General features: G+C 56.0%; 1 protein-coding gene across 5 annotated transcripts in view; it reads right to left on the bottom strand.

Moving 5' to 3' along the window:
* TET3 (tet methylcytosine dioxygenase 3) overlaps positions 1 to 17,292 on the bottom strand; it is a 109,357-nt gene that overhangs the window by 76,974 nt on the left and 15,091 nt on the right. For 2 of the 5 annotated variants that reach the window (XM_056814682.1, XM_056814684.1), the window contains exon 3: positions 7,578 to 7,685. The exons of 1 other annotated variant lie outside the window; for it this stretch is intronic. In XM_056814682.1, coding sequence (XP_056670660.1) covers positions 7,578 to 7,685 — 108 coding nt within the window. Of the gene's footprint in view, positions 1 to 7,577; positions 7,686 to 7,936; positions 8,121 to 17,292 lie in introns of those variants that run through there. 2 more of the 5 variants (XM_056814691.1, XM_056814696.1) reach the window with 2 other exon arrangements.

Below are 17,292 nucleotides of genomic sequence, written 5' to 3'. Positions count from 1 at the left end.
CTCAAGTCACCTTACAACTGCCAAGTCCAAAGCTGACCTCATAAACTTGCCCTTCCAGCCAGCCCATTTCTCTCAGTGGCACCACCATCCTTCTACTCTCCCATTGGAGAGCATCCTGTGGTCTCTTCTACCGCTTCTCCCTCCATCACTCAATATCCAGCTCATGCTGTTTCTCCCAACTGTCCTCAACACGGAAAGACATTCAAGTGAGAAGAACACAGGCCAGATGAGCTTTGTTGGGGGGCAGGAACTCCCCTTGACTCCCCCAGGCTGCCTTTCATCCTTATCTTGCTCCCAACCAAGCCTCGGTCTCACTTCCAGAAAACCAGCTCTCAACCACAGAAGCACACAGGTACCGCCTGCCTTCAAGCATTGACTTCTCCCATTCTAACAAGGCAGGGACTGTCTTTCTGTGGTGCTTGAACCCTCAGTGCTTAGGGCAATTCTTGACACAAGGCAAGTGCTGTCTGTCTGTGCATCCATCCATCCATGTCTGATCTCCTCCCACCAGATCTGAGTTCTAATCCTGGCACTGCTCCTAACTGGTGATTTGGACAAAGTCCCTTCCTAGCTCTGGGATGTGCAGCTTTCCAATGAAGGGCCTGAGAATGGCGGAACAAAGTTTGGTATCTGAATGCGACCAAGCAGTAAGCATTTTCTCCGCGCCTTCTCTGTGGTGGCAGCGGCTAGACCTGGGGATCCAAGGACAAGGAAGCGGCGGCTGCCCATCCTCAGGGACGACAGCACGTGCACAATAAGAATAAAGATAAGGGGTCCGTGTGGCCGCCAGCATGCATCCGCAGGGAACTCCGAGGAGTCAGGCCCCTGCTGGAGGCCGGGGCACACAGAAACGCTCTCCCTCCCCTGGTCGACTTCGACTCTGCCACTGGGCAAAAGCACGGCTCGCCAGCAGCCTGGCATGGAGGAAGGGGCAGGAGGAGGCTGTGCCTGCTGGGAAGGCACGGAAGACCCCTCTCCAGCTGGATCTTGGTCAAGTCTCCGCCTCTTGTAAAAACCATTCAAGGAGAAACGGGAGAGAGGGATGGCAGGAGGCTGGAATCCCTCCATCTGCTTCCGAGTGAAGGAATCTCTCAAGGCCCACCAACACTTCTCCAGGGCCTCCAAGAGGCCAAGGCCAGATCAGAGAGTTGGAGGGCTTGGAAGGAGACACGTCCAGGGACAGCAGGCACGGCGGCCCCCAGAGTCTCCTTAGTCCAATACATTCAAAGAGCCTGGCACATGCTGGGCACTGGCAATGGCTGGGGCTGGGGGTCAACAAGCAGAAGGCTACCATTGCCTGGCGTCCCATTTACTGCTTCAGCACTGATGGAGGAGCCCAGATGAGAAGATGAAATGTGAGCAAGACGAACAAAGGGAGAAGTGGCTAACGTGGCCTTGTGTGAAGATGGGGGCTCGATGCCTGGCAGGCTCCGGGACAGGAGTGCAAGTAGCCCATTTGTCCCGGGTCAGAACACCTCTACGACCCCCTGTTCGGTTCTGGGAACGTCAGCTGTAATGGCTGAACCCAAGATGGCGGCCAGAAGGGAATGGCAGCCCACGGGCGGATTAGCTGCAAAGGCCACAAATGTTTAGCCTGGAGCGTGGAGGGTTTGGCAGTTGGGGGGAGATCATGATGGTGCTTGTAAGTCCAGGAAGATGACCTGGAACAACCCCCCAGAGGGATTCCAGCTTAAAGGGGGCCAACAATTAGCTCTATCTCCAACCGAATGGGCTGCCTTAATTGGGCCGAATTAGTTCCTGTTCACTGGAGGCCTTCAAAGGCAGGCTGGATGTTGATTTCTGGGCAATATTCTAGTGGACATGCTTGGCCAGGCGGCCCTCCAATGGGGGAGACGCCCGCTGGACAGCAGGAGCTCTCTGCTACACCCCATCGCTGAGCTGCGGAGGACTCCAGGGAAGGAGCTCCCAATTCCAGGATAGCTGCCTATTCCCTGTTCAGCTCTGGGTCCCCTCTTTCCCGGTCCCTCAGCCAGACCCTGCTCCCCTGCCCCCGAGGCGGGACCCTGAGAGATCAGTCCAGGAGGTGGAATTAGTGCTGGTCTGTCTGGCTTGCTCGCTAGCTAATAAGCAGGTCTGGGAAAAGCAGCGTGGCCCGGCGGGCCCAGGAATGGATGGAGGCGCTGCCGTGAGTCACCAGGTCCTCCCTGAGCCCCTGCCCGGAGGATTTGCTTCAAAGGCACCTCGTGCAACAAACACGGCTCTCAGGCCAGTCAACGGAAGCACACTCACCCTCTCCCTTGTTCAGTCCTAACGAGCCTTTAGGTAGTGACTCCAGTTTGTCACCTGCTTTGCACAGTCTCCTTTGAGCCTCCCGGCAGCCTGGTGAAGCGGAGTTCTCATCCCTCGTTTACAGATGAGGACACTGAGGCTGAGAGAGAGCAGGTGACTGACACAAACTAGCAAAGGGCAGGCCTGGAGAGGGGAGGTCCTGGGTTCAAATCCAGCCTTATTGCTTCTAGGCCAGACTTTTTTTTTTTTTAATTTAAACCCTTCCCTTCTGTCTTGGAGTCAATCCTGTGTATTAGCTCCAAGGCAGAAGAGTGGTAAGGGCTAGGCAATGGGGGTCAAGTGACTTGCCCAGGGTCACACAGCTAGGGAGTGGCTGAGTAGGCCAGACTTTTAACCCCCATTGCCTAGCTCTTACACTCTTCTGCCTTGGAACCAATCCTCAGTATCAATTCCAAGATGGCGGGTGAGGGTTTAAAAGGAAGGATACGGACCTCGGGGTTCCTGACTTCCATTCTTCCTGAGCCCGGCCTGAACGGGTTCAAACACTTCCCAGCGGGGTGACCCCCGTGGCCCAGCCCTGACCACTCTTCTGCCTTGAAGCCAATAGACTGCACTGCTTCTAAGAGGGAAGGCGAGGGCCTAAAATCAATAGAACCGGGGAATGTTCAGCAAAACAGCGATCAGAGCCAGATAATAGTCACGTGCAGCCCCCAGGACGGGTCTGTGGCCAGCTCTGACCCTGGTGCAAACCAACACACCGGAGAAGAGCACACGGGTAGCTCCAGCTCCGACGGGTCCCCTGGGGAGTGCTGGGAGGAGGTGAGCAGAGGCCCGGCTCCCCCTCCCCTCCCCCAGAGCCTGGGCCAAGAGATGGGAAGGGACTGCCCTAGCCCAGCAGCAGAGACCCCGAGGAAGAGCCCGGAGGAGCCCAGCGCGCTCCTGCCCAGCCTCTGGATCAGCCCGTGCCCACAGCGGCTCCAAGCAAGCGTCCGGGAATCTCTCTGCCCGGAGGAAGCCACCCCCCGGGCTGGAGACGCAGAGGCCGGTAGGACGGGCGGCGTCTCTCCCTTTCTGCCCTGAGCTGGGTCCAGAGGACGGAGCGGCCGCTGGGAAGTCGCCTGTCCAAGGCTGTCCTGACCACGATGGCCACCCGCCTCCCCGCGCTGACTCTCCGGCTCCTCTTTCATGACCCGGCTATGCCCTCCCCCCTCCCTCCCTCTCCCCAAGAGCTGAGGGGAGGAGAAGGGGAGGGGGAGGGAGAGATGACTCACTCCCCCTGCTGCTCGCTGCCTCAGCACTGTTTGTAAACCTCCCGCCACGTGCAGCCTGGTCGAGCTGGAATCACAGACATGGATGCCGGCTGCCAAGTCAGAGGGAAGGAGGCAGGCAAGAAGACACTGCTGGGGGTGGGGGGGAGCAGAGAGCGGCAGGAGGGACATGGGGAGGGGAGAGGCGGCCAGGGCAGGAATCCCGGGCAACGTCCCAAAACGGCCTCAGGCGGCCCTCAGCCAATCTAGGGTCAGCGTGGAAGGCGACACACATGGGGAGCACCATGTAACCGCTTGGGGCTCTCCCACGGGGGCAGTGCCCCACCCCCAGGCCCTGGCAGTGCCAGGAGGACAAGGACAATCACCTCCCGGGAACGAATGAGATTTCAATGGACTCTGGCATGTTCCCAAGAGGCAGCAGAGACGGACACAGCTAACCAGGCAGGCAGAGGCTCTCCGATCTTGCCCGGGACCCCGCCATATTGGGAACCAGGAATTCCACCCAATCTGTCCTGAGCAGGGAGCAGCAGATGGCCCACATGCCATCACCCAGTGACTGTGATTGGGGGATCAATGATTCCACAGGCATCCCCTGCAAGCTAGGCATGGGGGCACCAACGCATCCAAAGACTGAAGTGACGTCTCCTTGAAACGTGTTTGCTAAGGTGGCAGAGGTTCAGCTGGAGAACCTGAGAGCTGTCAGCCCAGTCCTACACGGAGCTGGGACCACGATCACAGCCACAGAACATGGAGCTGTGCCCCAGCAGGCAGCTCAGGACTTGCCGGATAACCCGGCCCATTGGTGGAACAGCACCAGGTAATGGGGCAGCCTGACCTGAGCACATGCCTGCTTTGCCTATTGTTTCCCTCTCCCCTCTGTGGAAGAGAATGCCGGCACCTGCATGTCCTCAGTTACCACCAGCAGATTCCGATGTCCCACATTCCTTCCTTTCCCAGGTAAGTGTAAAAGGAAGATCTCTGTCTCTCCCTCTCTCTCTCTGCCTCTGTCTCTCTCTCTGTCTCTGTTTTTCTCTGTCTCTCCCTCTCTCTCTGTCTTTCTGTTTCTCTGTCTGTCTCTCTGTCTCTGTCTGTCTCTCTGGGTGTCTCTCTGTTTCTGTCTGTCTGTCTGTCTCTCTCTGTCTCTCCCTTTCTCTCTCCCTCTCTCTCTCTCTCTGTCTCTCCCTTTCTCTGTGTCTCCCCCCCAATCTCTCCCTTTCTCTCTCTCTATGTCTCTTTGTCTCCCCCATCTCTGTCTCTCCCTCTCTCTCTGTCTTTCTGTTTCTCTGTCTGTCTCTCTGTCTCTGTCTGTCTCTCTGGGTGTCTCTCTGTTTCTGTCTGTCTGTCTGTCTCTCTCTGTCTCTCCCTTTCTCTCTCCCTCTCTCTCTCTCTCTGTCTCTCCCTTTCTCTGTGTCTCCCCCCCAATCTCTCCCTTTCTCTCTCTCTCTATGTCTCTTTGTCTCCCCCATCTGTCTCTTTCTCTCTCTCTCTGTTTCTCTGTCTGTCTCTCTCTCTGTCTCTGTCTCTGTATGTGTGTGTGTCTCTCTGTCTCTCCCTCTCTCTCTCTGTTTCTCTGCCTCTCTCTTTCTCTCTGCCTGTCTCTCTCTCTGTCTCTGTCTCTCTGTTTCTCTCTCTGTCTGTCTCTCCCTCTCTCTCTCTGTTTCTCTGTCTGTCTCTCTCTGTCTTTCCCTTTCTCTGTCTCTTCCTTTCTCTCTCTCTCTCTCTCTGTCTCTCTTTCTGTGTCTCTCTGTCTCTGTCTCTCCCTCACCCCCACCCCCACCCAAGCTGAGAGCCTGTGTCATCCAACCCACTCAATTTACAGAGGAGGAAATACAGGCTCTGGAAAGGCAAATGATACGCTCAAGGTCACAGACTAAGGAGGGTAGCAGCAGTGGGGATGGATGCCGGCCTCCTCAGTCCGGGGCTCTTTGCTGGCTGCTCTACTCTCCTGGGAAAGGAAGCTGTGCTGTGGAGGGCTCGAGGCAGCTGCTACAAGTGGACGAGGCATGCTTGGTGGGAGAAGAGCCTCCCCGTCAAACGCTTTCCTTTCTCTGTGGTCAAAGGCCGGCTGAAGTCTCAGGGCTCTACGGGGGGCATGTGTTGGGGCCTCTGGGTGTTAAGCAGGAGTCCCCGGGGCAGAAGGACAAACAAAGGCCAGCTGATCCAACCTGGACCTCCCACCACCCCATCTCTTAAAAGGGAGGCTGCATGCCTCATGGCCAGGGCGCAGGGGCTCCCGAGGCCGCCATCTTGGGACAGCCGGAGTCGCTGGGAGGTTCTTTCCCTGAAGCTGCCTTCGGCGACACCCCAACAATGGGGTCTGCTTCTGCCTGAAGGATCTCCCTGCCCGGCTGTCCCACAGCACTCCTGCCCATCCCGGTTGCCTTGTCTGCCTTCGCTCCAGGGTGTCAACGTCCTTCATCAAGGTGTTTACGAGGGAGGGAATTGCGCTCTGGAGAAGGTAACACACGTGCGGCCCCAACACATAAGCAAGGCCAGCTGTGACCCACAACCCTGCCTCCCTTTCTCACCAGGCAACTTCCCAGATTACCAACATTCCTCTGCTGCTTCCCAGCTCCCGGCCTTTCCTCCTCTCTCAGCACTAGCCACATCCTCGACTCTCAACCCTACTAAAAGCTTCGCTCAGGGGCAGCTAGCTGTGTGACCCTGGGCAAGTCACTTCACCCCCATTGCCTAGCCCTTCCTGCTCTTCTGCCTTGGAACCAATGCTGAGTATTGTCTTGCTCAGCGAAGGACCTCAGTGGGAGGCTGCTGCCTGGCTCCTCCTACTCTTTGACCAGGACTTGCTCCCAGGAGGCTCTGGAAGCACCCAAAGGGGCTGAGGCTGTGAGTCAAAAAGGGGAGCCTGTAGCACTGGGCTCCTCAAGGAGGAAATGTAGGGATGGTGTCCTTCCTTACTGCCTTCCCCTCCACTCACTCCCAATGTGTGGTGGGACAAGGCAGGCCGGCCACCCAGGCAGGGACAAGGCTGCCCCCCTTCCCCCCCCCCCCCCGGCACGGGTGAGCAGAGAACACCACGGGGTGGCGGCGGCGGCACGGAGCTGGGGGTCCCCGAGGCAGCAGGTCAACGAATCAAGGAATGAGTTTTTTAAAGCTCGAGTGCTCGCCACACGCGGAACTCCGCAAGTCAGAAAGGGAGGCCGTCCCTGCTGTCAAGGACCAGCCAGAGGTGGCCCGACGGCCCGGCCCATCAGCAGCTCAGTCTAACCCGCCAGGGCAGGGCAGGCTGTGGGTAGCAGCTCCAGCGCCTTCAAAGCTTTCTACACATGGCAGGAGAGCCAGAACTGATTTGGAGTCAACTTTCTCAGTTTCTATGTGACCTTAGACCAGTCCTTAGCCTTCCGGGGTGCAAAAGAAGGGGCCGGGCCAGACGAGGCTCTCCCCCTGGGCTCCTAACGGGAATCCCCATTTGGCAGGTTCCAGAGTCCCCACAAGCAGGCGCGCAAGTCAAAACCGTCCCCTCCGGCACTCCAAGACTGGGCAGAGCTCTGCACCCACCTCCTCGGACCCTGGGAGCCGGCGGGAGCTCAGCCTCAGAGTGGACCTGGGGAGGGGAGTCCAGGGGAGCAGGGCCCCCCCAGCCACAAGGCCATTCGCCTCTCCCCTTCCCCCGCCGCCTCCCGGGTGGGAAAGTCCCTGTGGTCCCACTGCCAAGCCTCCCTCGCCCCACACGGTGCCCACAGCCCCAAGCCCCAGAGGTGGAGGTGGCAGCCGCACCACGCACGCCCTGGCATGACGTCACGGCTCCACCCGAAGCCCGTCATCCCTCCTACTGCCCGGCATGACAGCCGTCACCATGGTGACCGCAGCATGAGCAATGATATCATGCCTCCTCCTCCGGGCTCCCTGGGGAGCCGGCTCTCCTCCCCGCCTCCCTTTCCCCCCTCCCCCCTCTGGGGATTTCTGCTGATTGGGTGAAAACCCACGGCGCCTGGGGGGAGGGGTACCAGCCTGGAAACACACAAACACACCAAGCCAGGCTGGCTCCCACCTGAAACCCGGCCACCCCCGGGAGCTCTGTGACCTCCGGCGCCAAAGTACCTTGACTGCCACGGCGGTGGCTTGTCCCCACGGCTCGGCAGCGGCGGCGGCAGCAGCGGCAGCAGCAGCAGCAGCGGCGGCGGCCCCTTCGCCCGGCTTTATCTCCACCTGCAGGAGAGCCCAGAACACAGGAATGAGCCGAGCAGACATCTCCTCCGCAGGAGCTTTGTGGATGCCCCTGCCAGGGTGGCTCGGTGGGGGCGGAGTCTGGAGCGAGGAAGGGGAGGGGGCCAGCCTTCCGCATCCCCCCCAGCGCCCTCCTGCCTCTCCGGCCATTGTCGGAGCTCATTTCCCTTCCCTTCCCCCTTCTTGAATTTCCCAGGCCCCTTCCCGGCTCCGCAGCCCTTCCAGCTGCCTACCTTTGCCGCCCTCCCCGCCGCGGCCGCCGCCACCGCCGCAGACACACTGGTGCATCCGCCGAGCCCTCTGCCAGACTCTCCAGTTATTCTAAGGGCATCAGGAACTCCCTGCCCCTCCCCCAGAGGCACTGCAGATGTGAATGCCAGGCCCAGCGAAGCGCTGCTCCACTCTACTCAGTTCCCCTCCCCAGCAGTGGGGGTGTGGGGAAGGGGGGCCCTGGGGGAAGGCGCCAGAGCCAATCCCAGTCAGGCTCTGCCAAGCGGGGGCAGGGCACCTTCAAGCCAGGCTCTCAGTGGCTTAGAATTGGACTTGCCAAGCCACATGTCGGAAGAGCGATGCGCGGTAGGACCCAGGAGCGAGCTGCCTGCCTGCCTGCCTGCCTGCCTGCCTGCCGGCCGCTGTGGGCTGCCTCCTCATTCCCCTGAAGCTGGGCTCCAGTACCCGAACCATAAGCACCAGGGGCTGAGGGCCCGGAGGTGGGCAAAGCCTGGCACACTAAGCCCACATCCCCCAGCAGAGGACACTTCCTGACAGGGAGCCCCTTCTGGGGAAGGGCATGCGCCTGGAGCAGCCCTCACAGCGGTGTCGGTGTCGGGCTGAGGCTCCGGCCTCCTGTCCTCCAGCTGGGAGGCCCACCTGCCTGCCGCCCACCCAGACGCTTCAACTGCCAAACCAAAATACAGAGCTGAGACCAGGAGGATCGGGTGAGCTTCTGAAACAAGGGAGGACACAGGGAGACAGATGGCATGCCTGGACCAATCACTTCAATCAACACTGCTCCAAGCCTCAGTTTCCCCTGAGGTTAATATTCACACTTTCTAACTCAAAGGGCTTTCGAGACCTCCAAGTGTCACCGAGAGGAGAGGGAGGATGATTAAGAGGCAATGTTTGCCGAGAAGGGCTGAGGGAAGTGTTCTCTGCCACCCATCACCCGCCCGCTGTCTCACTGGGCTGGCACAGCAGGGACTGACCTCAGCTTGGCTGAGTTGTCCCTCTGCATCATCATCTCTCAGCCAAAGTGGCCCCTTGCCCACCTGGAGGAGACATGGACGACCAGCTGACCTGTCTTCAGAGCTGTGCCAATGGCCCCTTCCTTTGGGTGCCTCACAATGGACGCCTCCATTGGACCCTCCTAACTCTTCTCCACCTCCAGAAGCCTGGCTTTCCTGAGAGGCTCCTGCCATGGGGGCCACCAGAAGTAGCCTGGCCTTGGGGCTGGGAGCCAGCTACCTACCACAGTAGCAGGCTCCCAGAACAAGGTCAGTGACTCAGACTTCTGCGTATCCCCGATGAGAGAACAGGGAGCAAGTGTGACCCAGCTCCCTCAGGCCCACTGAGCCCCCAAAGAGAGCATGCTGCAATGGAAAGAGCTCTAGATCGGAAGCCAGCAGCCCTGGGACCAAATCCTTCTATCAAGCAGGAGTAAGCCTATCGCCTCAGTTTCCCCAGCTGGAAGATGAGAAAGTGGAACTAGATGAAACCAGAAGTTCTTGTTAGGTCTGAGATCCCTGCCTACATTCTCACCCTTCCCTATAAAGAAGTGGATGAAAAATGAGCATCTATTCCTTACTAAGCAGTGCCAAGAACTGTCTTCAGGGCGAGCGAGGGGCATGACCACAAAAGTGGGAGGCAGGGCCCCATCAGGCCTGAGGGGAGTGGGAGCTCCCCCATCAAAGGGGCCCCCTCCGGCTGGATGAGACACGGAATAGCCTGGAGCCAGCTCCACAGGCAGGGAAAGAGCAATTCCTTTTCCTGATGGTCTTGGAAAGAGCCGGGCTCGAGCTCAGGGCTTCTCTTTTGCCTCCACTAAGCTGTCCCTTTCCACCTCCTGTTCTGCACTGTGGATATCCCAAGCTACCAGAGCAGTCTTTGGAGTTCTCTTCCCTGGATCTCCCTCTTTCCTTGCTCCCATCTCTCTGCCTCTGTCTGTCTGTCTGTCTCTCTCACACACACACCCTAACCTTCCATCCTGGAATCAATATTGGGAAGATGAGCAGAAAGGGCTAGACAAGAAGGGTTAAGTGACTTGCCCAGTTAGTATCTGAGGTCTGATTTGAACCCAGGACCTCCCATCTCTCAGCCTGGCTCCTCTAGCTTCTCTCTTGAATCTATCCTTCCATTTCCCTTTTCCTGCCATCTCCTTCATTCAAGCAGTCATCAGCTCTTCTCTGAATTATTGGAATAAACTATCCAAGGCCCTACTGAGCCATCTGACACACCCGGGCTATATTGCTTTTCCTAAAACCTACCTGCCCATTCCTCAGTGCTTCCTTAGTGCCCATTATCCAAGACCATCTGAAATCTGCTCGGAATGGGCACTGGTTTGGGTCAGAGGACCAAGGTTCCAATCTAGCCCCTGGCGTTCACTAGCTGTGTGAAGCCAGCACAAATAAGGAGCCCCTGAGATCCCCTTGGGCCCTCCTGCCACGATCCTCTTTTGCCCAGAGGGATGAGACACAAGTGAGCACTCAGCACCGCCACCCCCAGCCCTTCCCGAGGCTCTCAGACATTGGACCTGCACAAGTCCTGCCTCCGTCTGAGCCGCCAGCCTCAGCTCCTGAAACAAGCAGCAGTCCAGGCCTGCTCTGCAGAGTCCTTTCTGGCCATCATCTCATTTTGGCCTTGTCACAGCTGCCCACCTTCCTTCCGCTTCACAGGCCAGAAAACAGGGGCTCCAGGTGAGGAGATTCCAGAGAGAGCAGAACTGAAACCCTGGGAGCGAGCAGAGCCTCTGGGAAGCGTCCGCTGCTTCTGTCCCTGGACCGATCAGTCTCGTGTGTTTGCCTCTGCAGAGGGCTGTTTGCACCCAGGTCCGGGGTGCTGGCAAGGCCTCCCTCCTCACACTCAGCGCTGATGGGAAGGAGTCCAGTCACTCTCCCAAGAGCTCTGTGGAGGAGGCACCAACTACATCCCCAGGCAGAGGCAGCCCACCAGACTGCGGACTCCTGGTCCCTGGTCCTGTGTGTGTCTGAGATCTGATTCACAGCAAATTACACCCTCTGCTCAGGGCAGCCCCTGGGAGCCAAGGGCATAAAGGCTAATCGCTCCCCTCCAATCAGGCCTGGGGGCCCCTTCTCTACCCAAAGGCCTTCCCTCTGGGGGAGGGGAGGGTAAGGGAGGGGGGCGGCTCTTCCTGATCCAGCTCCCCCCTGAAAACTTCACCTTGAATCTAGGCCTGTCTGCACATCTCTGCCTGGGTGCCTCCCCCAAGAGAGGGCAGACGTCTAGCACAGAGTCTGGTACTGATTCCTGGGTGGTCTCTAGGCCCCTCCCCATCCCCATCACTTCTGAAGATGCTCTGTGGGCTATTGGTGACCTTCTAAAAAGGGCTGCCACAAGTGAGCTCCTGATTGATCTGAGCAGGGCAGTCTAGCTAGACTAGCCCCCCCTTCTCTCACCAGGGACACTAAACATCTCCAAGCAGTCCCAATAGCACCTACCCAAGGACAGGAAATGCTACTTTTCCCTCTGCACCCTCAGTTTCTAAAATGGTGCCTAATACATGATAAGCATCTAAAAATGATTTTTAATTCAAGTTTTGAATATCTACATCTGCCCTTGTTAAAAGTAATCTCTGTCCTAGCAGTGTGACCCTGGCCAAGTCACTTAACTCCCACTGCCTAGGTCTTAGCACAGTTATGATTTGGAAACAATACTCTTTATTGATTCTATGAGAGAAGGGTCGTTTTTTTACTTTGTTTGTTTTAAGTAATCTCTGGGGCAGCTAGGTAGCACAGTGGATAGAGATCTATGTCTGCAGTTGAGAGAACCTGGGTTCAAATCCAACCTCAGATGCTTCCTAGCTGTGTGACTCTGGGCAAGTCATTTAACCCCAGTTGCCTCTTAGAAGTGATATTAAGACAGAAGGTAAGAGTTTTAAGTCATCCATCAAGACCTTTAGAATCCAGACCCTTTTCCCCAAGGTTAGCTATCACTTCAGAGTCTGTTTCACTTGCAAATTCAAGAAGCAGCCACCCATTTATCCCTAGATCCAAGTCATTGATAAAAAGCTCATACCCTCCAGCAGTGCTCCAAGTACTCAGCATTAAACACAGGTAAGCAGAATGAATGAATAAATGAATGAATGAAGGGAGGGAGGTTGGTAGTGAGGCCAAGACCCCATAGGGGTCTTGGACCCCACCTGTGGGGACCCGGAAGGGGTCCCCTCTCCCCTTTACTCCAAGCCCCCCGAGTTCACACATCAATCTCTGTCTAAGTAATTACAGCCCATCACATCTTCCTTTGGAGCTGCCATCTCTTTTGTCACCATGGGAACTGCCTTCGCCTTCACTCACTGATCAGGGCTGGCAATTAGCCCTTGCAATGATGAGCGATGTCACAGGGTGGGGGGGGAGTGGGGAAGGGGGGAGCCGGGCAAAGGGAGGGAAAAGAGCCAGGACTTGTCCGGATAGAAAAGGGGCAATCGGGGCACCTGCTTGGTGGATTCAGAGCAGGACAAGACCAGCTCCTTACCCCCACCCCCACCCCACCCCCAGCTAGGCCAGCCTCCTCCTCGGGATGGAGGCTGCACAGGGTAGGAGAAAGAATGTTGGCTTGGGAATCACACAGACCTGGGCTCAACTACTTCCTAGTTAGGTGTCGGGAACAGAGTGTCACCACTCCCCCCTCCTCCACTGTCCATCTAGATCACAAAGGAGGGGCCTAGATCTGAGTACTATTAGATCTAGAATGGGGCTTCCTTAAGCCATGACTCTGACCCCCACTCCCATTTTATAGATCAAGAAACTGAGGGCCAGAGAAACTAAGGCAGACAATTGGATTTATAGAGGCAGAGCTCTTGGGTCCATGGAGGCTAGGCAGACCAACTCCCTATTTTACAGATCAGGAAACTGAGACAAGAGGTGCCAAGCTAGGATTTGAACCTAATTTCCAAACCCAAGATTCCTCCTGGTATGCCCCTGCAGTCACCACTAAGGTCCTTCCCTTTCTGTCCCTCCACCCCACAGGCATTTAAGCACCTACAAGCTCTCATTCAAGGTGGAAAGTGAAAAGCCATCTTGCCCTCAAGGTCCTATACTCCAGGCAATTTTGAGGGGAAGGCCCAGCAGTTGGGGGGTTGTCAGTAAGGGAAATAGGTCACTTTCCATTTCCAGCCAGCTGCCCATCCAGCCATCCCTCCTTTAGGAGACAGGTGCCCCGCAGGGGTGCCAGAGCAGCAAGGCTGTCCCAAACTTTCCTCTTGGCTGCCTGCAAGAGACTGCCCTTAGCTGGGTGAATAGTGCCTGGAAGGCTTTCAGGTCCAGAGCTCACTACCCCTCTCTCGGCACAAGGCCCATTCACCTGGTACTCTGGGACCCCTGCCAATGGTTAGTCTAAATGGACCCTGGCTGTGAAGCTGAAAATCACAGAACTGCGCAAGAGTCACAGAGCTCATCTAGTGAAACCCACATCTTAACTTCTCTGAGCCTCAGTTTCCTTATCTGGAAAATGAGAATGAATAATAGGCACAGGCAGCCTGGATGGTACAGTAGAGAACTGAACCCCGAGTCATCTTCCCAAGTTCAAATCTGGCCTTTCCTAACACTTACTAGCTGTGTGACCTTGGGTAAGTCACTTAACCCTGAAAATGAGCCGGAGAAGGATGGTAAATGCCTCTAATATCTTTGCCAAGAAAACAGACAGACTTGAAAAATGAAACAATAACAAGCATTACTATTGATACAACCACTATTACTCCCACTACCACTGCCACCATGTACTTTGTATACCTCAATTCTAAGAAAGAAGAGGAGCAAGGGCCACACAGCTAGAAGTGTCTGAGACCAGATTTGAATCCAAGATCTCCTGATTTGAGGCCCTGCTGCTCTATCCACTGTACTACCTAGCTAGCTGCCCCTTCCACAAGCTATAGGGAGAGTGAAAACAATGGCAAAGCATTATAGGAACCTTAGCGTGCCAGGTGAAGGCTGACGCCTGACAAGGACCTTGGAGAGCGGCTGGGAGGCCTCCGGAGCAGGACCACAAAAGAGGGGGAGGTGCTCCTCCCAGCCCCCACAGCGGGCAGTTCAGCCCACTTTGGGACAGCACTAAAGAAGTCAAAATCTGCCTTTCTAATTGCCTGCCCCAAGCCCCGGGCCCTGCCCCCTGGGGCCAAGCCTAATCTTACTTCCACAGGCGGTCTTTCAAACATATAAAGAAGCTCTATCTCTGACCTCCAGCTCTTCCCAGAGCCAGCCTCAGCCCATCCAGCTCCTTCAGCAGCCATTGTTGGCTTGGGCTAGGAGTTTGCCTAGCCTGGCTCCCTCCCCTAGACTTAACTCCTTCCTGAAAGAGGAAGTCCATAGTAAGGAGGATCATTCAGCTTTCTCTATTAAGGTTTCCAAAGCACTTTGCACAAATTCATTCATTTAGCATGGCAAAAGATCTGGAAGGTAAATGCTATTATCACTTCCATCTCATAGAAGAGGAAACTGAGGCAAAGTTTAAGTGACTAGCCCAAGGTCACAAGTTAGTTATCAGAGAAAGGATTTGAATGCAGCTCTTCAGTGCTACTAGCCCAGCCCTCTATTCCCTCAGCCACTCAGCTGCCTCTGGGTTGATCTGGGCATATTACCCCAGACTGTCCAGACCAGGGCAGGAGATGGGAGCTTTCCCTCCTCTGCAAGTCAACAGAACCCCAAGAACCATCCAACGAGTAGTAAAGGATTACACAGCATCTGCGGGAGCCATCTTTGTCTCAGCAATCAACAAGATGGCTTTATTTCCAGCTCAAGATATCCAAAAATATTTCAGCACATATCTCCCCCAGCTGGCTGTGCGTGCCCGCACCCCCCTAGCATCCTGTGGCATGCAATGGGGACTTGGGGGTCAATGCACTAAACCAGATTGTACCTGGAACTCCTTTGGGCTTCCTGAGCCCAGCTCAGCTGGCAGGAACATGGAATGGTGCTGATGGGGGGACATGAGAGATCAGCGCTCCTCCGCTCCCCTCCACAAACTAACACCTGACCTGGCAAGGGCAAGTTCCCTGAGATCCCGGATCCACCCGAAAGGGGCCTGCTCTCCTCTAGTGGTGCCCAGATCAGAACCAGCAAGGCCACCTTCTGACCGCCCCCCATGCCTAGAGTGTGTCCTCTCCTTGCCTCCCACCCAGCTACAAGCCCCCACTTCTGCCAGAGGCCTTTCTCAGTTTGCCTCGGTGCCAGCTGCCTTCCCCTGGCCAATTGTCTGTACAATGTCTGTATCCGTTGGCACATAATCATTGTCAGGGCAGCCACTGGCTCTCTTTGAGAGCAGGGCTTTGCCTTTCTCTATAGCTCTAGTGCTTCGCCCAGGGCCTGGCCCATAGTAGGTGCTTAATAAAAGCTTCCTGACTGGCTCTCGCACTCTCATCCCCAGGCCAGGGAGCATCGAACCAAATTGTTTTTGCACCGTTGTTTGGTTTGTACTGTGAGGCAGTCTGGCTTGTTCAATACAAAAATAGGATCCCTGAAATTTGGCGAGGGGGCCTATTGAAAATGGACACTAGAACCTGCCCCCCAGGAAGACGGAACCCTGTTCCTAGCTGGGTAACCCGCCGTCCTTCTGCCACACTCAGATCGCAAGAAAAGACCGAACTATCTGGCATCCCCGCCCAGCTGGGGCCCAGATTAGCACCCGCCTCCCCCACCCTTGCCAGGCTATGGGGATCCAGAAGCATTCTAGGGAGGAAGAGGAAAGAGAATGGAAAGGGTCCCAAATGGGAATTCTGACCTGTGTCTACAGGTCGGAGAGTAGAAAGTTTGGAGAAAGAGAAAGGGAAGAAGGAAAGGCAGGCAGCACTGGAAGCCAGGCCTCTACCTGTCCCAGGGGCTTGGGGGGTAGCAGGGAGTGCTGGAGGAGATGGGCTGGGGAGGATAAGCCATGTGTCAGCAGTCACAGGGGAGGAGAAGAGAAGGCTGGCTGGGGCAGCTGCCTTAGTACTTGAAGGGCTGTCATGAGAAGAGGGATTAGACTGTTCTGTTTGGCCCTAGAGGGCAGATCCAGGAGCCCTGGCAGGGCAGCTCCTGGTTCATGTAAAAACAAATCAGAACAATCAGAGCAATGAAGGCCATCCCCAAGTGGAAGGGGGTGGACTTCCCCTCCCCCCCAGGAGACCCTGGTTGACCACTCTTCTAGGGGCATCAGCTCATGCTATCCTGTGTTTCAAGGTGTAAAAGACCTCTCCAAAGATCACCTAAGCCAACCCTTGACTTTTACCACTGTAAACTGAGACACGAAGACCCAAAGTCAAACAATCATCTAAGTAGCAAAGTCAGGATCTGAACCCTGATCTTGACTCCAAATTCAGAGATTCTTCCCCTATACCACAAAATGGGTTGAATGAGGGGGCTTCCAAGTCAGACTCTGCAATGGGCCAGCTTGTTGGACCCTGCCCGGAGCAGGGAGACTTAATGCTGGACAGCTCCTGTTGTCAGGATGGTTTTCTCCCTGAGCTGAAGCAGGCCTCCGCTGGGTACCTGCCATCCCCTTCGAGCAAGGCAGACACCTCATCATTCTCCAAACAGTAGGAGATGGCAATGGCACCCCGTCCTCACAGTCCAGGATTGCCCAAACCACCTCAATCCTCCGTCCACTGGGAGGTTGTGTGTGGCGGGGGCGCCTCCCCCTCACAAGCTGCGATCCAGAGCTGAGTACAACATTCTGGTGGATGCCTGAATGTCTCGTTCAGGATCCCCTCTGGGGGCAGCCCTACATACATAGTGTTGAGCTACATATTGTGCTCCCAACCAACTAAACAGATGAACTGACAGGTTTTCGAACTGGGAGACCTTAAGTAAGGTCCTTCCCCTCTCCAGGATTTCACTTTTCTCATCTCTAAAATGGACAAGATAATCTGAGGTCCCTTCCATTGCGGGAAACAACCACCACCACCTTGGAATTGTATGACCAAGTGGCAGAATTTGCTTTGTCTCCAGAGGTCACTGCATCCTCCTGTGGCCTCATCGATCCAGCCTCTCAGGGTGTGATCTGCAAACATGCTCTGTGGGTCCCATAGGTCTGTGTCCAAGTCAAGTGTGGCTCCGGGCTGGGTCAAAGGCGAGCCAGCAACAGCCCCTAGAGCCTTTCCTCCAGGTTGGTCATAACCCAATAATCCATGTTCTTTGGCCACACTTGTTTAGCCATGAGTTCCCTAAAGGGCCTTCTGTCCTCAGCTAGCTCAGGGCTCTTCAACAATATACGAAATCACAGATCTGTTTTCCGGACTGTCTTCAAAGGACTTACTGACTTGATTTCAAAGTAAGGACGAAGCTTCAAAAGATGACAAAAGGGGGAGGCCAGAGTTAGGGGCCTTGGCCAAGTTCTGCAAGCCTCTTCAGGAAAACCATACGGGAGAGAGATTATACTCTTCCGG

This window comes from Monodelphis domestica, chromosome 1 (assembly GCF_027887165.1).
Source record: "Monodelphis domestica isolate mMonDom1 chromosome 1, mMonDom1.pri, whole genome shotgun sequence".
In the NCBI taxonomy this organism is placed as follows: Eukaryota; Metazoa; Chordata; class Mammalia; order Didelphimorphia; family Didelphidae; genus Monodelphis; species Monodelphis domestica.
The sequence above is the reverse complement of the archived record's forward strand: the minus strand, read 5'-3'. Positions and strand labels throughout refer to the sequence as shown.